This window comes from Ornithodoros turicata, chromosome 7 (assembly GCF_037126465.1).
Source record: "Ornithodoros turicata isolate Travis chromosome 7, ASM3712646v1, whole genome shotgun sequence".
Lineage (NCBI taxonomy): Eukaryota > Metazoa > Arthropoda > Arachnida > Ixodida > Argasidae > Ornithodoros > Ornithodoros turicata.
Window position 1 is genome coordinate 59,091,055 of NC_088207.1, and position 25,765 is coordinate 59,116,819.

Here is a 25,765-nt window from a genome sequence, read left to right on the forward strand (position 1 = left end):
TTACTTCGGACTATTCGGGCGTTTTCTAGGCGTTCGTCCGGTAAAGCACGACTTCAGTTTCTGCGAACATTGACGGACAAGCAGATATTCTTCATAGTCACCCGTTACCTTCTTTGTGGTCAACAAGAACGAAAAATGCCTTTAGGCCCTATGAATGAAGACGTGCGGGTCCTTCACGACGTAAATGTGTTGACCATATGATTTTGCGTAAGCCAGGATGATGCACTGATATGATCTCAAGAGTGCCATTACTGCATAGGTGGACCGCTCTTTATGATAGTGTAGCTATATGAAGCAACATATGATACATTGATAACAACGACTCTTGTTTTATTGACCAGTTGTTTAGTTTGGGAGAAGGGACGCTTTAGGGTTCCAAAAAGAAACACTTCCTTCGTGTATGAATTAGATTACGTGGGAGACAGTAGTTTCTATAACTCCTCGTCAGAGTCATAATTACCGCTGAATAACAACAAGTCGCTCGGAACTACTATCTGAACTATCATCAGAGGCGCACTAGAAATTTACTTAAAAGTAAGTTCACATAGTCCAATCCGTACAGTTTCTTGCAGCACAAAACGAATATCGTAGCACAGTTATCCGTAAGGAATGTTTGGAGCAGTACTGTCGAAGCATGATTTACAGTTGCCGTCATAGAGGCGAGCATTTCTCCACACTCTGAAGTTGAAGAAGGCCACGTTGATGAGCCAGCAGAAACAGGGAACAGTGAGTGCGGCCGCCATGTTGCTGATAGGCCGGTACAAGCACGTCATCGCAGCCACCAGGCCACACAGCATGCCGATGTCAAAGAGCGCCTAAAGTTAACGAGGTATTAATTATCTTTACCGTGTATATATAGCGACATCGTCACGGAAGATTCTAGTGGAAGAAAAAGCGAAAACACTTTCACACAGAGCCGCAGTTTCGTCCCGTGTTATGCGAGCATTCACATGGCGCGGAATGTCGAGAGTGGCGTACTGCACACTTAGCAGACGACACTTAGCCGATGACACCGTCAGCGTCTTTGTCATCTGCTACGGGATATCTTGCGGCTGTGTCGCGGGATGTTCCCCACGGTTAGCATCGTACGTGAAGACACGTGACAGCATGCAGTAAGTTATGACGTTTTTCGCATCTTCCGCTGGAGTATTGTGGGGGAATGTCGTTCGTGTGAGTACACGGTTATGATCACTCGCAATCTGTGGACGATCTGCTCCATAACTGTCATGGAAGCTTCCTCGGGCTTACGGCTTTAAGACTTCACCTTATGACCTTACTCCGGAAGACGACTACGATCACTGTGAGCCACGTCACAGTGTCACAAAGATAGGGAAGTTACTCGACAAAAGGAACTCGTTACCACCTGTTACATGGGCAGAAAATGTAACACGTTACTAACAAAGTGAGAGGTAATGAAAATTAACTTCAGTACTCGTTACTTTCAAGTTACTAATATAAACTTTTGAGTTCTTCATCTTCTTATAATGAATTTAGATACTGATCTTACAATGGGCGTTGTTTTATGGTAGTTTTGACATACGAAAACTATACCAGTATCTGATATGACGAAAGAAGCGTGCCTTCTTTAGGAAGGGATGATTTTGATCTCACAGTAAGGTTCTTGAACGGAGCAAGCAGACATTGAAAGTTTAGGTTCCATGAGTTGTCCTCTACGCACATGTCATAGAACAGCGCAAGGTTTCTATCTACTAGCTATATGATATACAAGGGAACGTATATACCAGCTTGAAATGTAGATGACGGTAGAAGACGACAGGCCAAGCACAAGAGTAACAGACACTGATGACGTATGCAGCCATGGGCAAGCGTGCGACTCCTTCCAGTCCACCGCCATCTCGGTAGACGAGGTACGAGGCATTGCCCATGGTCACGTTGTAGGCCGCCCAAAGAGTAACCTGACTCAGACCCGTTGGGAACCAACGCGGTACCAGAGCTCGCTGAGGCAAGAAACACATTTGAGAACGCGACTGAGGAATTTCACTCAACACGAAATATCCTCTGTCCTAACGGTTTCGTGCATCCGATGGGTATTCTGAGGATATCCATCGGACGTACGAATTCGTTTGGACATTATTCGTACATCCAGAGGATATTCGGTGTTGTTGGGGGCATCAGTAGCGCAATGCTCACTGACATAACCTGGGGCGGATTTAGGTGGGGGTTCCGGATGTCCTGTCCCCCCCAATTTCAGTCGTTACATAGAGTATCAGTTTGCCTTGGTAGTATAATAGCATGCTTTCCAAGGCAGGACCCCCCTCAGAAAAATCCTGGATCCGCCCCTGGACATAACCCTCAATAAAGGCAACTCAGGACGCTTTTCGCGTTCATAGACTGGTCTGCCACTCTGTGGAGGATTGAGCTCAGGCTATGTGCGCTTATCGTTCTGCGCGTAGAACACGTCGCGTTACTACATCAAGTCTGTGCACGCATATGAAACCGTATCTAGAGGCAATCGTCACATGACGTTCACGATTACTGGCTGTATCAGAATAAACGAGACATAGCCTATATACGTACGGTCTGGACGTGCAGAGACTTTGCGAGTATGACGTTGTACCCGTAGACGTTTGCCAAGTTTGGAAGGAGGGGCCAACTAGCCAGTCGGACATGTTCCGACCATGCAGGCATTCTTTACTTTATCTGAAAGCACAATATGGGGCTGTGAAGGTTCTGAAGAAGCCCATGTTTTCTTGCTGTACTCTCACGTGCTCCCGCTGATGTTGATGCGGATGACAAAAAAGGAGGTAAACCTGTTGGCTGTTTTTCACGTCACAACGCCAGGTGTCGCTGGTGCGTTGACAACCGTCAGTCATATGCGTTGTTTTGATGGTTGCTTCCGATGTGCAATGTCCGATGCCCAAAGGAGATACGAAGGAAAACATTCGGCCAATCAGTTGCTGCTCGGTTTGAACCAATTGTAACAAAGTGCAATGTGGGATGCAAAAAGCTGTAAGCAGCAAGCATCGATTTCCATAGGGCAGATGACCCTGCGTGTGAAACTGCTGTGGCACTCTTCTTGAGAAACTTTTTGTTATAGCCTATGAGCACCTCGAAATAAAGTGATCGAAATATCCCTGTTGCAACGTGCTGTTCCGTCGTGTCCGCCCATCTAAGACTAACGGCAGCTAAAATGTGGCTTTCGTTCGCTAAAACGACTTGGACAGACCTCGAAAACCCGTCAATTTGAGTGTAGTGTCTTTAAACACGAAGCAATTGCACATTCTCCTTCTTTTTCCTTGAATCGAGAACGTGCCCCTGAGGTTGGCGTTCCATTTTGATGTCAATACACTATCGAGAACATCAATTTCGTGATCGGAGATTTCGCAACTGTCGAGGTCCTCCCGCGCAAGCAGCATACACTGAGCTTCATGTATCTTTATGCAGCGAAATCTTTGGTCACGCTGCTTTGTCTGCTCCTGTACAATCATAAGAACGTCACTATATATAGGAAGACAAATTCACTTCAGAACGCACTGAGTGCCACAGCTATACTGTACTGTAGAACAACATTCGCGAGCCAAGGATTGATTTTCTCCGGCAGTCTTTCACAATCCGAATGGCGACAGCAGGCCACTTCCGCCATTGACAAAAGTGTCTTATCAAATGGAAAGATAAGCAGCGACACCTGACAGACGCTCAAGTGAAACGGAGAAGCGAGGAGGGTATTCTACCGCGGTCATGGTAACAGGCAAACTTTTTCTTGTCAACTTTCATACACACTTTTTGCTTGGTGGTAACTAGCACATACATTAAGGGGGTGCAACACCCTCCTGCCCCAATGGCATTTTTCAAACCGCGTAAATCCGCAAGGAATATCTCAATTTGCATAAAATAAGTCTGAAATGGAAGATCTCAATGGGTTCTACCACTTAACGGAGCCAGAAATTTATCTTATTGTTGGAAATTTTTCCGCAGACGTCAGAAATTACGTGTCGCGCTTCCTTCAATTTTGTTGGCTGGTCACAAAATAAATAGATCCGAGGTGAGAATTTTAATCCCATTAAGTACTAGAAAAATATGTCTAAAATGTCCAGAGAGATTTTGTTTATGTCGAAGCATACAGTTGCTACACGGATTCTTGTGAGCAGTGGTTAACCGATACTGACCCGCTGGGATTTTGGCTGTACGTGGTGGTGCCATCTGTCTGCATGCCACAGAAATCTGCACAAGTGGGAAAAAAACGGATAAATTGTCACAATCTGTCTTTTTGAAGTGATAATAAATGGAGTGTGGACGCGCGCTCGTTATCACGGAATCATTCGTTCCGTGGTTGTGCTGTGCCTGACAGTCACGGTTTTTCGAGTCAGGGTAGCAGGACACCTGTGTGCGGAAAACGGAAGAGACGCAAAGAACAAGCCCTGAAATTCTACAAGAGAAGGCATCTGGAAATTCTTTCACTAGTACCAGACTCTCACGAATCAAGCAATCTTTCATCGAGAGCTAGCACAAGCGACAGTACGCAAGACGTGTCTGCAGGAACGTCCGGAAACGGACCCTTGAAGGGCGGAGAATTGTGGACAATATGCACTTGTTAAAGCTCTGGGAATCCACAGTCCGTTCAACTGCACACTTGCAGACATGGAGATCAGAGAACAGAAATGGATTGCGGAGCTACGCTGCAGTGCAAAATGTGCTTAATTGCTGAAGGCCGCTATGTACAGCTACTGAGGGCCCCCCAGATAACATAGATGGGTAGAAATCCAGCGAACCGGTTGAGATGTAGGAAGGGAGTTGCCTCAGGACAGAAGCCGCCGATATTTCGAACAGAGACTGTTCTTCTTCTGGGCACGGTGCCCAGAAGAAGAACAGTCTCTGTTGGAAATATCGGCGGCTTCTGTCCTGAGGCAACTCCATTCCCCCAGATAACATGTCAGACAGTATGGACGTAAGCACAGTAGCTGTTTCCGGGGTGTTATCGATTGGGGCTGGGTATACTTTGAGCGGTTCTAGAATGACTAGCTCCTTCCAGAACTTGTGACCCACGCATACCACGCAGTATGCCGATCAGGGACCCTGACTACAAGAAGAACTACAACACGCAGGAGAGGTCTTACGCGTACGCCAGATCGCCCTTCTCCAGGTGAGGGACTTGGGATGACCGGTGGTCAGCGTCCGCGTCTCATTGGTCACAATTTGTGCACTGAACTCGCCTTGGAAATTCCAGTGCAGAACTGTTGATGCATGGCACCTTGTTACAAAAGCATGCCGGTTGTTACAGCCCACCGATGGCAACCAGCAACCTACTCGACGCCTCCGCACGCTGTACAATCCACCACAAGCACTGCTGGCACTGTGCTCGTTAAGATAACTGCCGCCGCTGTCATATGCAGCTTCATTCCCGTCTTTTTAGACTTTGTGAGTGTCCAAGTTGTGGCGTCGGCGTAAATGAGTCAACTATACGGGGACACCCATCACTGTTCGGGTGATCAGATGCCGTCAAAGCTGAGAATGAACGCCATGTATGAACGCACTGCCGACTACACAACTTGGCTCGGCTTTGCCGATCACACTGAACCCAAAGTACAGCTTTAGATGTGCACCGTGACATCGTAGATTAGAACAGTCCACAATAATTTTCAGGACAGTGCACTTATGATCTGAGGCTGACGATGGTGCAGTAATTTTCTTGTTCACGAAATGATCCCAACGATTCCGAATACACAGAAGCAAATGTGAGCTTGCCATTAATTTATTCATGAATTCATTGTGGCATCCGCAAGCCATACCACTCCATTGCTTTCTCAATAGGTCAGTGACTGTTTTTCAAATTCATGTAGAAGGTGTCAGCTACTGTTCTTTTTCTTGTTTCTACGCGGTTCCACAACGAGTGGCGGAAACATTACGTGTGTCCGTGAGGTTTTGTTGAAAACAAATACGCGGCGCTGTTCTCAAGGCGATAAGGCAAGCTAGAGGTCGAACGTAAAACAACAAAGCAAGAGGAAAAGCTTGCCTTGTAATCACTTCCGCTGATATGGTGGATCAGCCGCGTAATGTAACATGTAAATGTACCTGGAGCCTCCGCAGTGAACGCTAGGTAATCATCATGCTGGCCATTAATGGGTCATGCCTATACCTGAAGCTCCACCCACTTTTTGAGCTTTCTGACCAATAGACCTCTTCCTGTTTGTAAACAAATGACGTCAGAAATTCGACAGCGCCACGAGTTTGGTAGCCTTGAAATCGGCTTAGGAGAGCTCATCCGTGGCTCAGCTGATTAGTTTAGTTTATGATTGTCTTTCTCACATGTGATGCATGCCGGGTAACCAAAAAGGTTGTTATTGCTCAAAGTTTCTTGCTGAAGTCGTTGTGTTGAACAATGGCCGAAGTAGGAACGTCAGCAAATGCGCGCGTGCAAAATGAAGGACTGCGGTATGAAAGTGCGTGGCACGCACGGAAACTCCAGTCGGACCAGCGTTCAAGACCTATCTTTTTGCCGTACAGAGGAAATTGTAGTGGTCACTTCTAATGAGATACCCTACCAATGGTCGCCTTTGCTTTTTAACGTTTGAAAAGAAAATATGAAATAATAATGAAACCGTTGTGCATTCATTTACGTGGGTATCTTTTTGCTCTTACTTCAAACTGTTACAATCGCGAAAATAAAATATGTAGACAGTCTGAATTGCAAATAAACTGTTTTTATAATTGCAGCCTGCTTGGGTGATCATCAGTGTGGATAGATTAGCAAGCACCACATGAACGTATCGGGCTAGTACGCGGTAGTAGCAGAGATGAATATAATGTCTGTTCTCCATAAGAGATATGAAAACTTCACCACACGGAAAAACGTTATCCGAACCAAGCTCACACGTGCGCCGTTTAGCGTAACTATGTGTAGAGTGGATGGGATATAAAAATATTTTCTCGCCAAAAAGTACCTTCTCAATTTTTTTATATGCTTTAGTATAGATATTGATCTGTCATCTCCATCTATTTGGATTGTTCTCGGCCGACCGCTTCATTTTCAAAAATGGCGTTGAAAACGGCCAACTTTACCAAAAGTACGGCATTTGGGATTAAATGGGGCAAAAAGTATTGTGTGGTCGGCATTCAAAACATGTGATTTTGAAGTATGGAAGGTACAGAACACGCTGAATTTATTTGTCCCTTCCAGCTTGTGCGAAAAGTGCCCTTAGCAAGGCGCAAAGTTGTAAGAAATAGCGCCAAAAAGCAGCCCTGTTTCGCTGGCCGAAAATGAAACACGAGGGAAGAACTTGATGTTGGCAGAATGTTAGGGCCACGCTCTTTCATTCTATGTCACTAAAGTCCACCTAGACTCAAAACCCTGCTCAGTAGGTAGCTTTTTTTGTAGCATGGTTTTCGCGATTCTGACCAACTTTGACCCCGCCTAAATCGACAACAGTTCAACATTGTCCAGTAAAACTCGGGAAAATGTCTTTATTTGCAATAAGGAGTCCATGATAATTTTTAAAAGCAAAACTGAGGGGGGTCGAGCACGACCTTTGGGTGATTTGGCATGGAATGGGTTATCTATAGGACATTATTTTCAAGATTGTTCTCATTTAGTGCACACATCAGTGACTTTATCCTCCACAGCATCAGCACTGTTCAGCCACCAAAGTCCGACTCGTGAAAACTGTTTTCTGCTGCACGATAACCCTGCGCGTGCGGTGTTACATTGAAAAAAGGGGATATTTCATGCTCCTGGACTATGTTCAATTTCTGCTAAGTCACACATCCAAAAATGATGCTAACAGGACATGAATGTAGAGTAGACGCATGCATATATGTATGTTACACATTTTGCATTTGCATAATTGGAGGAAACCCAGCATTTATCAAATATTTGAGATTTTTAGACTTATCGCCTTATTGGATACAGAGGTTCAATTGTCACTGCTTCTTTCACAAACGATATGGTATTGGATTCTCGCCAAACCACACGTGCAGCAAGAACTTTCGTGAACTTGGAAAATACCACCCCAGCTGAAAGATATTCGTACAGTTCACTGCCATACTAATTAGTTGTTCATGTTATGCACTGTGTGTTTCAGCCTCAGAGTAGTTGCTTTCCATCGTGTCAGTTGATGCACAACGAGGCGCATAGTGCTTAGGACATGTTCAAAGCATTAATCAGTTTATTCTACGCGCATGGCATAAACATCAAGGAAGGCAGGGCAGTCCTAAGACAATGCTGCGTCCATGAGTTGAACACATGGTTCTTAAAGCATCGGAAAACTCTGCTGAACAAGAAAAGTGCCTGTGTAGACGAGCAAAATTAATTATTGATGATAACGCATGGTCCAAGTTCTGCGATTGTACCTGTGAATACAGCTATCCCGTCAAACGTGCCAAATAGTCATGACCTTCCCTCCTTGTTGCAAAACAACCTGAAGAAATTTTGGAACATTGTCTCACCACTGAAATCTTATCATATTGTCGCGGATGGAACAGACTCCTGCAGGATTGTTCTGCCGGATAATCTCGGTGCTTCTGAGTTTGCTTCCTTCTTCTCATCTGTTTTCAATACTGATAGCTCAAACATTCATCCCACCTTATCAATGCATTTTACTGCATCAATGTCCCACATAGATATTAGTTCACATGGTATTTGTAAAATCAAAAACATAAAACTGTCATCATCTGCTGGATCAGTAACTCCAAGATATTATACAACACTAGACTAATATCAAGTGAAATCTTGTGTTCATATTCAGGGAGTCTCTGCATCTGTCCACCCTGCTGAATGACTGGAAAACAGCCATGGTCATCCCAGTACAAAAGTTTGGTGGCACACCCATCTTGCACATAACTACAATCCGATTTCTATTACTTGCATATCATGTAAAAGTCTTGAGCACATTGTGTACTCTAACATGATTAAATTTCTTGAACAAGATAATTCCTTCTACCCTTTGGAACCTGGATTCAGGAAAAACTTCCCTTATGAAACACAACTAATTTGTTTTGTTCATGATATTCTTTCTCATGCAGACACTAACTCTAGAACAGACAATGATGAACTGATCCTTAGATTTCCGAAAAGCATTCAATATGGTCCCACATAACAAACTTGTATAGCATTTTTAATCTGGATTGTCATGTTCTTCTGTGCATAGCAAAGTGGTTACTCTTGGTCTCATTTCCACTCTCCCAAAATTCCAGTCACATCTGCATACCGCAGGGCTCTGTCCCTCATCAATGACATACCTAATGACCGAACGTCAACCGCTCGACTCTTCGATTCGGTCATTTGCCATAAAATCACCCTGGACCACTCAACATTACAAAGTCATTTAACACAAATACAGGAATGATGCACAGCATGGCAAGTGCCCTTGAACATATCTAACAATACATAAATGCTCTTTCTCACGACAACGACTCGGAACCCTTCCCCCATTTTCTTACACAATTGATAACCTGAACAGTGGCCTGAACATACTTGGACCTGAAGCATTCGATCACTACCACATAGTTGGGGAAGATGTAACTGGAACGAGGGAATTTACTGCAGTAAGAAAGTGCCATCGACGACACAGTGTACGGCTGATGCCACCAGGCTACGGAACTGCCCCAGAAGCATGCTTCATAGAAGTTCCGCAGAGAGAACTTTCTCCCGACCCCAGATTAGTTTAGCTTCTCTTGATCAACAGCTGGATGCATGTGAAGAACTATTGTCCTGGTTTGGTGTCTTTGGAAAAATCTGCATCTTCGACGTGTACACTTGACTCGCAGAGGTGGGGAGTAATGCATTACAAAGTAATGCATTACCGGTAATGCATTACTTTTGAGTAATGAGTAATGGTAATGAATTACGTTTTTGACAACAAGTAATGAGTAATGGTAATGCATTACATTTCGACTGAGTAATGCAGGGTGGCATTACTCATTACTTTTGTCGAATGTTCATTGCGCCACGTGAAGACTGGGAGCATCCAGGTTTTCTTCAACCCGCCTTTAACAATGAACACAGTGCAACAAGGAAAGAGAAAGGCACAGCCTGGTGAATTCTGCAAGAGTTCAACAGTCGGCGGTGTGTGTCACAAGTGTCTACATGATGATATCACCGATTTTCTCTTGTGCGCATTTGGAGTAAAGGAAAATCAATGAAATAGAAACATAGCCTCTATGAGGGTAATACGTAACAATTGCTGTAGGGATTCACTGTTTTGGTATGGTACCGTGTTAGCTTCTCTTGTGCTGTCAGACGTAGTTTTTCTGCCAGGACAGAACTGTAGGCTGGGCCTCATCCGCCGGCTCCATAATGCTAGAAAAGGCATCATCTGCAATAAATCTTATCTATAGCTTTTGCCTATCAGGCTCGCTTTATGCGCGCTATGCGGGGATTTAGTGGCACCGATTTGGGGATACTCGGGTGGCTATTGCCTATTGCAAAAAAAGCAAGGAAAAAACTTATGCATAGCACCTTTGAGGCTTATGCCCTAAAACGTAAATGTAATGCCAGAGTAATGCCATTACTTCGTTAAAGTAATGGCATTACTAATGCATTACTAATATTCAAAAAGTAATGAGTAATGTAATGCATTAGTTTGTTATACAAGTAATGAGTAATGGTAATGCATTACAAAATAAAAGTAATTTCCCCACCTCTACACTTGAGCCTCTCTGCTAAGGCATTTTTGAAAGACGAGGTTGGCAGCCGAGAAGCATTCCTCTACACGCTGGGGGAATTGTATACTCCCGATTATAGGGAAAGGAGTGAATCAAGTTTTCCGTAAGTTGTAGTAGAATTCGTCAAGTGACCAATTCAATTTCTTCTCTTTTATATATATATATATATATCACGTGCCACGTGACCTTCTGACGCCATGTGCTCAAACGTTGCCTGCCTGCGTACTGCTCATGAGGCCCAAGAAGGCCGAAACAGCTGTCCAGTACTGGCATGGCGACGTTTGACTTACAAACATATGCTATACGTGCAGCCAAAGAGCTCCTGCTAATTTTTTCCCCTTATACACTTGACTGGCTTTGCACTGGGCTTTCAGAGGTGTCTTGGGACACCCTGACGGGAGGCATCACGTGACCTTCTGACGCCATCCACTCAAACGTTGCCTGCCTGCGTAGGGCTGATGAGGCCCAAGAAGGCCGAAACAGCTGTCCAGTACTGGCATGGCGACGTTTGACTTACAAACATATGCTATCCGTGCAGCCAAAGAGCTCCTGCTAATTTTTTCCCCTTATACACTTGACTGGCTTTGCACTGGGCTTTCAGAGGTGTCTTGGGACACCCTGACGGGAGGCATCACGTGACCTTCTGACCCCATCCACTCAAACGTTGCCTGCCTGCGTAGTGCTGATGAGGCCCAAGAAGGCCGAAACAGCTGTCCAGTACTGGCATGGCGACGTTTGACTTACAAACATATGCTATCCGTGCAGCCAAAGAGCTCCTGCTAATTTTTTCCCCTTATACACTTGACTGGCTTTGCACTGGGCTTTCAGAGGTGTCTTGGGACACCCTGACGGGAGGCATCACGTGACCTTCTGACGCCATCCACTCAAACGTTGCCTGCCTGCGTAGGGCTGATGAGGCCCAAGAAGGCCGAAACAGCTGTCCAGTACTGGCATGGCGACGTTTGACTTACAAACATATGCTATCCGTGCAGCCAAAGAGCTCCTGCTAATTTTTTCCCCTTATACACTTGACTGGCTTTGCACTGGGCTTTCAGAGGTGTCTTGGGACACCCTGACGGGAGGCATCACGTGACCTTCTGACGCCATCCACTCAAACGTTGCCTGCCTGCGTAGGGCTGATGAGGCCCAAGAAGGCCGAAACAGCTGTCCAGTACTGGCATGGCGACGTTTGACTTACAAACATATGCTATCCGTGCAGCCAAAGAGCTCCTGCTAATTTTTTCCCCTTATACACTTGACTGGCTTTGCACTGGGCTTTCAGAGGTGTCTTGGGACACCCTGACGGGAGGCATCACGTGACCTTCTGACGCCATCCACTCAAACGTTGCCTGCCTGCGTAGGGCTGATGAGGCCCAAGAAGGCCGAAACAGCTGTCCAGTACTGGCATGGCGACGTTTGACTTACAAACATATGCTATCCGTGCAGCCAAAGAGCTCCTGCTAATTTTTTCCCCTTATACACTTGACTGGCTTTGCACTGGGCTTTCAGAGGTGTCTTGGGACACCCTGACGGGAGGCATCACGTGACCTTCTGACGCCATCCATTCAAACGTTGCCTGCCTGCGTAGGGCTGATGAGGCCCAAGAAGGCCGAAACAGCTGTCCAGTACTGGCATGGCGACGTTTGACTTACAAACATATGCTATCCGTGCAGCCAAAGAGCTCCTGCTAATTTTTTCCCCTTATACACTTGACTGGCTTTGCACTGGGCTTTCAGAGGTGTCTTGGGACACCCTGACGGGAGGCATCACGTGACCTTCTGACGCCATCCACTCAAACGTTGCCTGCCTGCGTAGGGCTGATGAGGCCCAAGAAGGCCGAAACAGCTGTCCAGTACTGGCATGGCGACGTTTGACTTACAAACATATGCTATCCGTGCAGCCAAAGAGCTCCTGCTAATTTTTTCCCCTTATACACTTGACTGGCTTTGCACTGGGCTTTCAGAGGTGTCTTGGGACACCCTGACGGGAGGCATCACGTGACCTTCTGACGCCATCCACTCAAACGTTGCCTGCCTGCGTAGGGCTGATGAGGCCCAAGAAGGCCGAAACAGCTGTCCAGTACTGGCATGGCGACGTTTGACTTACAAACATATGCTATCCGTGCAGCCAAAGAGCTCCTGCTAATTTTTTCCCCTTATACACTTGACTGGCTTTGCACTGGGCTTTCAGAGGTGTCTTGGGACACCCTGACGGGAGGCATCACGTGACCTTCTGACCCCATCCACTCAAACGTTGCCTGCCTGCGTAGTGCTGATGAGGCCCAAGAAGGCCGAAACAGCTGTCCAGTACTGGCATGGCGACGTTTGACTTACAAACATATGCTATCCGTGCAGCCAAAGAGCTCCTGCTAATTTTTTCCCCTTATACACTTGACTGGCTTTGCACTGGGCTTTCAGAGGTGTCTTGGGACACCCTGACGGGAGGCATCACGTGACCTTCTGACGCCATCCACTCAAACGTTGCCTGCCTGCGTAGGGCTGATGAGGCCCAAGAAGGCCGAAACAGCTGTCCAGTACTGGCATGGCGACGTTTGACTTACAAACATATGCTATCCGTGCAGCCAAAGAGCTCCTGCTAATTTTTTCCCCTTATACACTTGACTGGCTTTGCACTGGGCTTTCAGAGGTGTCTTGGGACACCCTGACGGGAGGCATCACGTGACCTTCTGACGCCATCCACTCAAACGTTGCCTGCCTGCGTAGGGCTGATGAGGCCCAAGAAGGCCGAAACAGCTGTCCAGTACTGGCATGGCGACGTTTGACTTACAAACATATGCTATCCGTGCAGCCAAAGAGCTCCTGCTAATTTTTTCCCCTTATACACTTGACTGGCTTTGCACTGGGCTTTCAGAGGTGTCTTGGGACACCCTGACGGGAGGCATCACGTGACCTTCTGACGCCATCCACTCAAACGTTGCCTGCCTGCGTAGGGCTGATGAGGCCCAAGAAGGCCGAAACAGCTGTCCAGTACTGGCATGGCGACGTTTGACTTACAAACATATGCTATCCGTGCAGCCAAAGAGCTCCTGCTAATTTTTTCCCCTTATACACTTGACTGGCTTTGCACTGGGCTTTCAGAGGTGTCTTGGGACACCCTGACGGGAGGCATCACGTGACCTTCTGACGCCATCCATTCAAACGTTGCCTGCCTGCGTAGGGCTGATGAGGCCCAAGAAGGCCGAAACAGCTGTCCAGTACTGGCATGGCGACGTTTGACTTACAAACATATGCTATCCGTGCAGCCAAAGAGCTCCTGCTAATTTTTTCCCCTTATACACTTGACTGGCTTTGCACTGGGCTTTCAGAGGTGTCTTGGGACACCCTGACGGGAGGCATCACGTGACCTTCTGACGCCATCCACTCAAACGTTGCCTGCCTGCGTAGGGCTGATGAGGCCCAAGAAGGCCGAAACAGCTGTCCAGTACTGGCATGGCGACGTTTGACTTACAAACATATGCTATCCGTGCAGCCAAAGAGCTCCTGCTAATTTTTTCCCCTTATACACTTGACTGGCTTTGCACTGGGCTTTCAGAGGTGTCTTGGGACACCCTGACGGGAGGCATCACGTGACCTTCTGACGCCATCCACTCAAACGTTGCCTGCCTGCGTAGGGCTGATGAGGCCCAAGAAGGCCGAAACAGCTGTCCAGTACTGGCATGGCGACGTTTGACTTACAAACATATGCTATCCGTGCAGCCAAAGAGCTCCTGCTAATTTTTTCCCCTTATACACTTGACTGGCTTTGCACTGGGCTTTCAGAGGTGTCTTGGGACACCCTGACGGGAGGCATCACGTGACCTTCTGACGCCATCCACTCAAACGTTGCCTGCCTGCGTAGGGCTGATGAGGCCCAAGAAGGCCGAAACAGCTGTCCAGTACTGGCATGGCGACGTTTGACTTACAAACATATGCTATCCGTGCAGCCAAAGAGCTCCTGCTAATTTTTTCCCCTTATACACTTGACTGGCTTTGCACTGGGCTTTCAGAGGTGTCTTGGGACACCCTGACGGGAGGCATCACGTGACCTTCTGACGCCATCCATTCAAACGTTGCCTGCCTGCGTAGGGCTGATGAGGCCCAAGAAGGCCGAAACAGCTGTCCAGTACTGGCATGGCGACGTTTGACTTACAAACATATGCTATCCGTGCAGCCAAAGAGCTCCTGCTAATTTTTTCCCCTTATACACTTGACTGGCTTTGCACTGGGCTTTCAGAGGTGTCTTGGGACACCCTGACGGGAGGCATCACGTGACCTTCTGACGCCATCCACTCAAACGTTGCCTGCCTGCGTAGGGCTGATGAGGCCCAAGAAGGCCGAAACAGCTGTCCAGTACTGGCATGGCGACGTTTGACTTACAAACATATGCTATCCGTGCAGCCAAAGAGCTCCTGCTAATTTTTTCCCCTTATACACTTGACTGGCTTTGCACTGGGCTTTCAGAGGTGTCTTGGGACACCCTGACGGGAGGCATCACGTGACCTTCTGACGCCATCCACTCAAACGTTGCCTGCCTGCGTAGGGCTGATGAGGCCCAAGAAGGCCGAAACAGCTGTCCAGTACTGGCATGGCGACGTTTGACTTACAAACATATGCTATACGTGCAGCCAAAGAGCTCCTGCTAATTTTTTCCCCTTATACACTAGACTGGCTTTGCACTGGGCTTTCAGAGGTGTCTTGGGACACCCTGGCGGGAGGCATCACGTGACCTTCTGACTCCATCCACTCAAACGTTGCCTGCCTAGGTAGTGCTGATGAGGCCCAAGAAGGCCGAAAGAGCTGTCCAGTACTGGCATGGCGACGTTTGACTTACAAACATATGCTATCCGTGCAGCCAAAGAGCTCCTGCTAATTTTTTCCCCTTATACACTTGACTGGCTTTGCACTGGGCTTTCAGAGGTGTCTTGGGACACCCTGACGGGAGGCATCACGTGACCTTCTGACGCCATCCACTCAAACGTTGCCTGCCTGCGTAGGGCTGATGAGGCCCAAGAAGGCCGAAACAGCTGTCCAGTACTGGCATGGCGACGTTTGACTTACAAACATATGCTATCCGTGCAGCCAAAGAGCTCCTGCTAATTTTTTCCCCTTATACACTTGACTGGCTTTGCACTGGGCTTTCAGAGGTGTCTTGGGACACCCTGACGGGAGGCATCACGTGACCTTCTGACGCCATCCACTCAAACGTTGCCTGCCTGCGTAGGGCTGATGAGGCCCAAGAAGGCCGAAACAGCTGTCCAGTACTGGCATGGCGACGTTTGACTTACAAACATATGCTATCCGTGCAGCCAAAGAGCTCCTGCTAATTTTTTCCCCTTATACACTTGACTGGCTTTGCACTGGGCTTTCAGAGGTGTCTTGGGACACCCTGACGGGAGGCATCACGTGACCTTCTGACGCCATCCATTCAAACGTTGCCTGCCTGCGTAGGGCTGATGAGGCCCAAGAAGGCCGAAACAGCTGTCCAGTACTGGCATGGCGACGTTTGACTTACAAACATATGCTATCCGTGCAGCCAAAGAGCTCCTGCTAATTTTTTTCCCCTTATACACTTGACTGGCTTTGCACTGGGCTTTCAGAGGTGTCTTGGGACACCCTGACGGGAGGCATCACGTGACCTTCTGACGCCATCCGCTCAAACGTTGCCTGCCTGCGTAGTGCTGATGAGGCCCAAGAAGGCCGAAACAGCTGTCCAGTACTGGCATGGCGACGTTTGACTTACAAACATATGCTATACGTGCAGCCAAAGAGCTCCTGCTAATTTTTTTCCCCGTATACACTAGACTGGCTTTGCACTGGGCTTTCAGAGGTGTCTTGGGACACCCTGACGGGAGGCATCACGTGACCTTCTGACGCCATCCGCTCAAACGTTGCCTGCCTGCGTAGTGCTGATGAGGCCCAAGAAGGCCGAAACAGCTGTCCAGTACTGGCATGGCGACGTTTGGCTTACAAACATATGCTATACGTGCAGCCAAAGAGCTCCTGCTAATTTTTTTCCCCTTATACACTATACTGGCTTTGCACTGGGCTTTCAGAGGTGTCTTGGGACACCCTGACGGGAGGCATCACGTGACCTTCTGACGCCATCCGCTCAAACGTTGCCTGCCTGCGTAGTGCTGATGAGGCCCAAGAAGGCCGAAACAGCTGTCTAGTACTGGCATGGCGACGTTTGGCTTACAAACATATGCTATATGTGCAGCCAAAGAGCTCCTGCTAATTTTTTTCCCCTTATACACTATACTGGCTTTGCACTGGGCTTTCAGAGGTGTCTTGGGACACCCTGACGGGAGGCATCACGTGACCTTCTGACGCCATCCGCTCAAACGTTGCCTGCCTGCGTAGTGCTGATGAGGCCCAAGAAGGCCGAAACAGCTGTCTAGTACTGGCATGGCGACGTTTGGCTTACAAACATATGCTATATGTGCAGCCAAAGAGCTCCTGCTAATTTTTTTCCCCTTATACACTATACTGGCTTTGCACTGGGCTTTCAGAGGTGTCTTGGGACACCCTGACGGGAGGCATCACGTGACCTTCTGACGCCATCTGCTCAAACGTTGCCTGCCTGCGTAGTGCTGATGAGGCCCAAGAAGGCCGAAACAGCTGTCTAGTACTGGCATGGCGACGTTTGGCTTACAAACATATGCTATATGTGCAGCCAAAGAGCTCCTGCTAATTTTTTTCCCCTTATACACTATACTGGCTTTGCACTGGGCTTTCAGAGGTGTCTTGGGACACCCTGACGGGAGGCATCACGTGACCTTCTGACGCCATCCGCTCAAACGTTGCCTGCCTGCGTAGTGCTGATGAGGCCCAAGAAGGCCGAAACAGCTGTCTAGTACTGGCATGGCGACGTTTGGCTTACAAACATATGCTATATGTGCAGCCAAAGAGCTCCTGCTATTTTTTTTCCCCTTATACACTATACTGGCTTTGCACTGGGCTTTCAGAGGTGTCTTGGGACACCCTGACGGGAGGCATCACGTGACCTTCTGACGCCATCCGCTCAAACGTTGCCTGCCTGCGTAGTGCTGATGAGGCCCAAGAAGGCCGAAACAGCTGTCTAGTACTGGCATGGCGACGTTTGGCTTACAAACATATGCTATATGTGCAGCCAAAGAGCTCCTGCTAATTTTTTTCCCCTTATACACTATACTGGCTTTGCACTGGGCTTTCAGAGGTGTCTTGGGACACCCTGACGGGAGGCATCACGTGACCTTCTGACGCCATCCGCTCAAACGTTGCCTGCCTGCGTAGTGCTGATGAGGCCCAAGAAGGCCGAAACAGCTGTCTAGTACTGGCATGGCGACGTTTGGCTTACAAACATATGCTATATGTGCAGCCAAAGAGCTCCTGCTAATTTTTTTCCCCTTATACACTATACTGGCTTTGCACTGGGCTTTCAGAGGTGTCTTGGGACACCCTGACGGGAGGCATCACGTGACCTTCTGACCCCATCCACTCAAACGTTGCCTGCCTGCGTAGTGCTGATGAGGCCCAAGAAGGCCGAAACAGCTGTCTAGTACTGGCATGGCGACGTTTGGCTTACAAACATATGCTATATGTGCAGCCAAAGAGCTCCTGCTAATTTTTTTCCCCTTATACACTATACTGGCTTTGCACTGGGCTTTCAGAGGTGTCTTGGGACACCCTGACGGGAGGCATCACGTGACCTTCTGACGCCATCCGCTCAAACGTTGCCTGCCTGCGTAGTGCTGATGAGGCCCAAGAAGGCCGAAACAGCTGTCTAGTACTGGCATGGCGACGTTTGGCTTACAAACATATGCTATATGTGCAGCCAAAGAGCTCCTGCTAATTTTTTTCCCCTTATACACTATACTGGCTTTGCACTGGGCTTTCAGAGGTGTCTTGGGACACCCTGACGGGAGGCATCACGTGACCTTCTGACCCCATCCACTCAAACGTTGCCTGCCTGCGTAGTGCTGATGAGGCCCAAGAAGGCCGAAACAGCTGTCTAGTACTGGCATGGCGACGTTTGGCTTACAAACATATGCTATATGTGCAGCCAAAGAGCTCCTGCTAATTTTTTTCCCCTTATACACTATACTGGCTTTGCACTGGGCTTTCAGAGGTGTCTTGGGACACCCTGACGGGAGGCATCACGTGACCTTCTGACGCCATCCGCTCAAACGTTGCCTGCCTGCGTACTGCTAATGAGGCCCAAGAAGGCCGAAACAGCTGTCCAGTACTGATTCAAACTAAAGTTTTCCCTTATGTGGAGGTTGCTCTTCGTATATATCTCACTGTGATACGCTCATTTTTGATACTGAAGCTCATAAAGAACAGTCATCAGGCAACCATCATGCACAGCAGACTTAACCTTGTCACTGTTATGCAAAGGGATATTCTTAAACAGCTTGATTTTACAGAGCTCATTACCGATTTTTCAGTGAGAAAGTCAATGAAGGTTCCAATTTGCGCTAGCAATGTAATGTAGAGTAGCTTGTAAGATAGTAGATACGAGATCTTAGATGACGTCAACTGTAAAAGCTGATGTGAAGTACTCTTTTTGGGAACTGTGTGGTAACAAATGAACCAACTGCTGTCCATTGAACTTTTTCATATACGTATCTATCGCATGGAATATTCGCACCGAGGTCAGAACTGTAATTTATCCTGATGAAGCACCATGAAAAGTATACTGACCAGGGAGAAAGGACCCTTTCACTGCTTCCCACGAGTCGGCAAGAATATGAAGCGCGGCGACAAGCGTAACGTTATAGTTAGTTTCGTTTTCGTAGCTCAGCACAACACGCGAGAGCGGGCGTACGGGAACCATCCGTACGGCTTTCACTTTTTGCTGCAAAGTCATAGTCGAGTACTTGCCTCTCACGCTTTCCTGTGGGTCCTTCTGACATCATCGACGCCGCAGACGATGTTGACGGTACTACCGTCACCGTTGAAGAATCAGTCGCAGTCTCAGCGGGTGTCTGTCTTACACTGTGCATTAGCCTGTAACAGTACAGTACATTACACTGTAAATGTTATTAGTCTGACACTGTATATTGGGCCGATATTGTGTTTCCCTTTGGGTTGTTTATGGGTGCTTGTGGCGCGTGTGCATAACCTCATCAGTGGTGCGCGCGCGTAAACTCCGCCTCCTGCGCGCGCTGAGGCGCGCCGTCAGCAAAGACGAAGGGAAAGAAGAGGAAAAAACTGAGGCGAATATGTACGAAAAATCGAACCGTACCTCCGAGAAACGGTCGGAATTTTCGGACGTCAAAATACATTGGTTCAATGGGGCGTCTGACAAAGCCACAACTTTTGTCCTAAATATTGAAAAGTCCGAATTTTTTGAGTCGGGAAAAATCGGTCGGCGACTGTAGAACCATTCTCACGAAGCCGTTGTGCAGTATGGAAGTGAACCATTGAGCAAGATCAGTCCTAATTGAAATGAACGTCCTCTGAACATAGCAACAGGCGCTTTGCCATTGCGTATAGGTCAACATCCAACTTGTCAAAGCCTTACTAGTCTCTGTCCACACTGAACTTTGCCACACGCTCACTAACCAACGTTGTCAAAGCTTTACTGCCTTCTGAACCGTCTGTGCTAAACGTTCCTTCTCTTGTCCTGTTAAGCCCTGCCTACTGACAGTAACAACGCCAGAGTTATTTCTAAGGGCTCATTACACACTTGACAGACACACAAGAAGCGTACAAACACCAAAAGTGTCTGCTCAACCATTTCACATTACTCTGCACGCAAATAATTATCCAACGAAAAACACGGCCGGGACATAATATATGCGTCTGCCGATCGTCGTGTCGAGAAAGACAAAGAATGACCCTTGGGAAAGGGCATGAAACACGCACTGCTAATCGCGGGCAAGGTAGCACAACAAGGGCTAGGTACTAATCGCGGACAAGGAACAAGCTGGACGAGTCCCATAGACCTTGCTCGTCCATATCCGTCCTTCTTCTTCTTCTTCAGCCACAAAGGAAATTGCCCGCACAGGGCGTCCTCTTTTCGGTGAGTCTCTTGCGTAGAGCTTCTTTTTCTTCTTATCGCGTGCATTTCTGCAACATTTTTTCAAATTGATACCCGGGGGGTATACGATGTCCGCCGCATGGAGCTTCGGAAGAAGTGCAAGGGCGCAGGCGAGCTGGTACATGATAATACGAAGGGAACCCAGAGACAGGGGAAAGAAAACACACACGATCTCACAATTCCCGAGAGGGAATTGTGGCGAAGGAATGTAAGGCGAGAGGGAATTGTGTTGCATCTATTTCACCCTTGCCACCCATACGGAGACTGTTGGGACTTTCTATGTTTGTTCAGTAAAAGGGTTGCTGTGTCTGACATCGTGTGTGTTTCGTTTTCTTTTCCTTGTCTCTGGGTTCCCTTCGCATGGAGCTTCACCTCAATCTTGAACCTGCTGGTCCATATCCGCCCAGTCTTCGTTCAATCTGTTTCCATTGCATAGAGCTCTTTTCTTATCACATGCATTTCTGTATAGAGTTCACGGTAATCTCCCGCATGGACATGGAGACGCCCTAGCGGTGAACGCTGTCAAACGACTCAGGGAAGAGGTGCTGATGCCACGATGCACCTTTTTGCTGAGTTGCATTCATTCTGGGCTTTGGAGGGTTACGTGTTTGTGTCGTCCATCCCGAGTGGGAATTACCGACCATCCGCCAGTGGTCGGTTTTTGGTCGGCAAGCGACTCAGACGGCCACTGCACCTTGAACCAACAGTGGCGGTTGGCGAACGACGTTGTGCGACTCATAATAAAGGCGGGCCAATGTCGGCCCTGCACTGCAAACAAACTCGAAAGCAACGCAGCTGCTACTCGATACCAATAAAAGAAAGAAAAGGCGCGATGTCACACACTACTGCATGTCATACTGTTTATTATATAATGTTTATGGCAGCGTGCTGGCTCGCTGAGCTCAAGATCGCAGATTGGACCCCGGTTGGGCACAGTAGCACTCTGTGTAAAGAACCCCACCTAAGAAGATTCTTTCCTACACTTTGGCCGCATATAGCCACATAAGTGTCGTCTAACCCGAAAAGCTTTCTTCTTATTCTCCTGTAGCGATTCCATAAGTTTCCGGCCCGAGGTAGAAAATGCGATTAAGGACGCGTGGGGCCACCTGTTGGAGGGCCGGAGCACGACCCTCAACCCTCTCCATGCTTTTGTCGGTTGGAGAGCGGCATTTCAAACAGCCAGGGTGCACTCTTCAGTTAAAATGGAAAAAATCGAGTACCGCGCTGTGATAAAATTCTTGACATAAGAGGGACTTTCGCCTAAAGAAATTAAAGCGCGACTGGACAACGTGTACAGGGAAGCCTCTCCGTCGTACACAACGGTAAAAGACTGGGCTAAGCAGTTTCGACTGGGGCGAGAGTCCACTGAAGATGATCCATGCGATGGTCGTCCAGTGGAAGTGGTGACACAAGAAAATTTGTCTCTTGTCGAGGAGGAAGTGCTGAGCGACAGGCGTCTGAAGGTGAAGGAAATCTCAGAAAGGCTGGGGCTTTCCAAAACAACCGTTTTTCGCATCAAGGCGAGGGCCTTCACATGAAAAAGGTCAGTGCGAGATGGGTGCCACGACTTCTCTCGTCAGTTCAAAAGCAACAGCGCGTCGTCTGCGCCAAAGAGTTTTTGGAGCTCTGTCAAGAGAACGAAGAAGAAATATTGAAGTCAATTGTCACAGGGGATGAGACTATGGTGCTCTACTATGATCCCCTTTCGAAAAAGGAGTCGATGGAATGGCGCAAACCAGGAGAAGCACCCCCAAGAAAAGCCAAGGTCACACAATCCACAAAGAAGATCGTGGCAACAATATTTTGGTATTGTCACGGGATCCTCCTCATCGACTTCAAAGAGAGGAACACCACAGTGAGTGCGACTTACTATGCTTCACTCCTGCACAGACTGCGAGACGCCATCAAGGAAAAGAGGCGCTGCAGGTTGAGTCGAGGTGTCCGGTTGCTCCAGGACAATGCCCTTGTCCACATGGCTTCTGTTGCCAAGGCTGCACTGAAGGAGTGCGGCTTCGAAGAAATCCACTACCCACCCTACAGTCCAGACTTGGCACCGAGTGACTACTTCCTGTTCTCAAACTTGAAGAGGGATCTCAGAGGACGGAGATTTCAAAACGATAGTGAGGTGCAAGAGGCAGTTTTCCAGCATTTTGCGGACAAAACTTCGGACTGTTTTTTTTTTTTTTTTTTTTCAAGGGTATAAGAATGCTGGTTGAAAGGTGTCAAAAGTGCATCGAAGTTAAGGGTGACTATGTCGAAAAGTGATACACTTGTTTCGTCTCTATGACTATTAAAAGTTGGTCGGGCCGGAAAATTATGGAACCACCCTGGTATGCCTCTGATTGACACTGAGAGAATTCAATACCACGGTACAGCGCTGCTATAGGATCGGAGTATTACATAACCATGGGCCGTGTTGCTACATGTGGTCCATAGTTGGCACATCGTTGCGTTTAATCCGTGGTTTAATTGATGAGCCGCCATCTAGCCGGCTACTGCCCAGACTTGATTCTATACACTGGCCCTGTGTCGCCCCCTTTTCTTACAGGCAGGGAAAGGTAACAGAAACGGAAACGGTATTATATACCGGAAATATAGCACGTAACCAGGTTGTCTATCAAACTGCAGCTTTCAAATTCCCTGACTTTTCCAGGTTTTCACTGACTATTTCAAGCGAATTCCCTGACAAAAACAAAAGAGAACTTGGTGCCTGCTCATACGTTTTGATACCAGATGCAACGTAAAACAGACCATTTATTAAGTAGGTTACCTTACTTTTCTGCGTCAGAGCTTGTCATACTGGTGAACTGCTACTCGCAGTAACGTTGCTGCGGCATCGCCTCTCAACCACCGGTCCGCACTCGCGATTCGCCGCGCATCATCACGGCACTTGTCTGCGATTTTCCCTGACTTCAGCTGCTTTTTAGCCAAATTTCCTGACAATTCCCTGACTTTTCCAGTCACATCAAAATTCCCTGACTATTCCCTGTTTTCCAGGTTTTCCAGGTTGGTAGACACCCTGGTAACGGTAACGGAAACGGATATCGCACAGTTGGAATACCTGAAACAGAAAGGGAAACGACAATAATTTACGGTAATAATTCGGGTACCGCAGGACCCGAATCATGTAGATAAATTTATGAAATAAACCGCAATGAAGCAAACTAAAATTAACTGAAGAACTAATGAACTATCAAACTGGAGCATATAAGTAAGTAGTATACAGTAAAAGTAAATAGAAGAAGCATAGTTCTACGCTTATGGTGGTCTGGAAGTTGCAAGCGTGAGTAACATTCCTGGAAACCATGTTCATATTAGCTGTCCACAGAAACCATGTACCTATATATGTGTATTTTGAATAAACGTTGTCTCTTGTATGCATGTATCCCTGGAGTCCTCAAAATAGACTTCAGAACGTAGAGGGACTAAGTTTTGTCACGGTCTCAATGGTCTTTTTTTTTTAACGAAAGGAAAGAAAAGAATGAGAAAAACAAAAAGGTGGAGGTTGGGCGGTACCAAAACGTAACGGAAACAACAATGGTGGTAACCGAAACAGAAACAAATAAGGGCCAGTAACGGAGGTGGTAACGGAAACGAAAAAGATTCCGTTACCTTTCCCTACATTCCCTAACTGCTACATTGGCCCAAGGTTGGCAGTATACTAAGTCGGGCAGAGTATGGCCAATATCAATCCCCAAGCACGGCCCAACGACTTTTAGGTCGGAGCTCGGAAGCATACGTCGGGCCGGCATTTTGCCGACGTTGTTTTTCCCCTTGGGATGTTTGTAGCCTGCCTCGGCTAATTCTCGTTGTTTACACTCTTTCAGCCCTTTACTTTTCGGGGAGGACGCGGAAATTGAGGAGGCAACAACGGCAATATCCAAGGGCTACTACGTCACCGAATGGACACAGATTGGCATGCATCGGGGGCTGGAGGGAGAAAGAGTTCTGTTCCGAAGGGACTCTGCCTCAAAGTTTTGGTGCTGTGGAGACACTTCTACTGGTTCCTCACCGATCCGTAGAATCCGCTGCTGGGTGGCGAGACATCCTGCATCGGTGGCTGCATATTTCCAAAGTTTTTCAATACCTTGGTCCAAGTTGATTCTTGTACTTTATTTCTAGACACGACCCCTGGATTTTAGTGCACGACGAGGACGTCGATGAACTTGTAGATCTGTATATTCAAGAACATCCGTGCCAAAAATAAAACGATGAACTTGGTTTCTTTCTTTCTCTCTCTCGTTTGCTTCTCTCTGTGTGCACGTGATTAGAATGATGACGTAGTGAAGCGGGGCTCCTAATACAATAGAGGAATACGAAGAATCAGTAGCTAAAGGACTTTGCGGGACTGTACAGATTGGTGTGTGTACAATGCTTTTTCTGTTTTCTAGGACGTACCGTGTTCTTCAAAACTGGGGTTAATTTTTCCACAGCTACTTGGGGGGAGTTTGTGTCGAATACAAAAGTTAAATTTTTCTAAAGTGGGGAGAATTCATCGCCAATATAAAAATTTAATTTAGCAAGAGGAGACAGTTTGCCTCAAACACGAAAATTTAGTTCCAGTAAATTGGGGGAGAGGGTAGGTGGATAATGGGGAGATTTCATGACAAATATGCAAATTTAATTTGCACTAAGGTCACTGCTAGCAGTAAATATAAATTGACGACGCATAACGTTTGGCGAAAAAAAAGCGAAACAAAAATGAAAGAACGCTGTGACGTAACGTGGTCCCCAGGCACGTGACCCATGACGTAAACGCCACAGCTCAAGCAGTGTAAACGGCGCGTGATCTGAAAAGAAACAAAGAACGAAGGCACGGGGGCTTCCCTACGTCACGCGAGGATCTTGTCGGCCGTCCGCGACTGCTTTCTCCGCTTGGTGGCTCCTGATGGACAGCTTGACAGATCACAGATGAGACAGGGTTTCGAGCCATGTTAAATGTCACCCTCATTACAACTGCCAGAATTGACACATTAAATCATATGTTGAAAACATTTCCCTGTTCAGATGGTAGGTCTGCAAATACACATCCACATAGTCAAATATTCATTAAAAAAGTGCAGAATGCAAAATACACTAAAGAGTGCTGCTTTAATGTAGAGCTGAAAATTCCTTTGTTCCCAGG

General features: G+C 47.4%; 2 protein-coding genes and 1 long non-coding RNA gene across 6 annotated transcripts in view; 1 reads left to right on the top strand and 2 right to left on the bottom strand.

Moving 5' to 3' along the window:
- Nucleotides 1-505: 505 nt before the first annotated feature.
- LOC135401761 (translocator protein-like) lies at nucleotides 506-2,720 on the bottom strand. The gene is made up of 3 exons (XM_064634333.1): nucleotides 2,539-2,720; nucleotides 1,743-1,958; nucleotides 506-815 (listed from the first exon to the last, which is right to left on the bottom strand). The coding sequence occupies exons 1-3, from the start codon at nucleotides 2,647-2,649 to the stop codon at nucleotides 597-599; spliced, it is 546 nt and encodes a 181-aa protein (XP_064490403.1). The 5' UTR covers nucleotides 2,650-2,720; the 3' UTR covers nucleotides 506-596.
- LOC135401762 (uncharacterized) lies at nucleotides 1,025-24,869 on the top strand. Of its 2 annotated transcripts, none has more exons than XR_010424901.1 (2): nucleotides 1,025-1,112; nucleotides 24,468-24,869. It is a non-coding gene; the product is annotated as an uncharacterized LOC135401762 (long non-coding RNA). The 2 variants fall into 2 exon arrangements; XR_010424900.1 differs by lacking the exon at nucleotides 1,025-1,112 and adding an exon at nucleotides 23,898-23,923.
- LOC135401759 (DNA polymerase eta-like) overlaps nucleotides 2,742-25,765 on the bottom strand; it is a 32,815-nt gene continuing 9,791 nt past the window's right edge. Inside the window, exons 13-15 of one of the 3 annotated variants that reach the window (XM_064634332.1) lie at nucleotides 19,479-19,604; nucleotides 4,128-4,182; nucleotides 2,753-2,854 (exon numbers count right to left, since the gene is read on the bottom strand). In XM_064634332.1, coding sequence (XP_064490402.1) covers nucleotides 19,600-19,604 — 5 coding nt within the window. In that variant the 3' untranslated portion in view covers nucleotides 2,753-2,854; nucleotides 4,128-4,182; nucleotides 19,479-19,599. Of the gene's footprint in view, nucleotides 4,183-19,478; nucleotides 19,605-24,732; nucleotides 24,938-25,765 lie in introns of those variants that run through there. The other 2 variants (XM_064634331.1, XM_064634330.1) reach the window with 2 other exon arrangements.

Coding starts and splice junctions, on each gene's coding strand:
- LOC135401761 (XM_064634333.1), bottom strand. CDS start 2,649: ATGCCTGCATGGTCGGAACATGTCCGACTGGCTAGTTGGCCCCTCCTT. Junction 1,959..2,538: donor AGTCTCTGCACGTCCAGACC/GTACGTATATAG, acceptor TTCTTGCCTCAG/CGAGCTCTGGTACCGCGTTG. Junction 816..1,742: donor GTCATCTACATTTCAAGCTG/GTATATACGTTC, acceptor CGTTAACTTTAG/GCGCTCTTTGACATCGGCAT.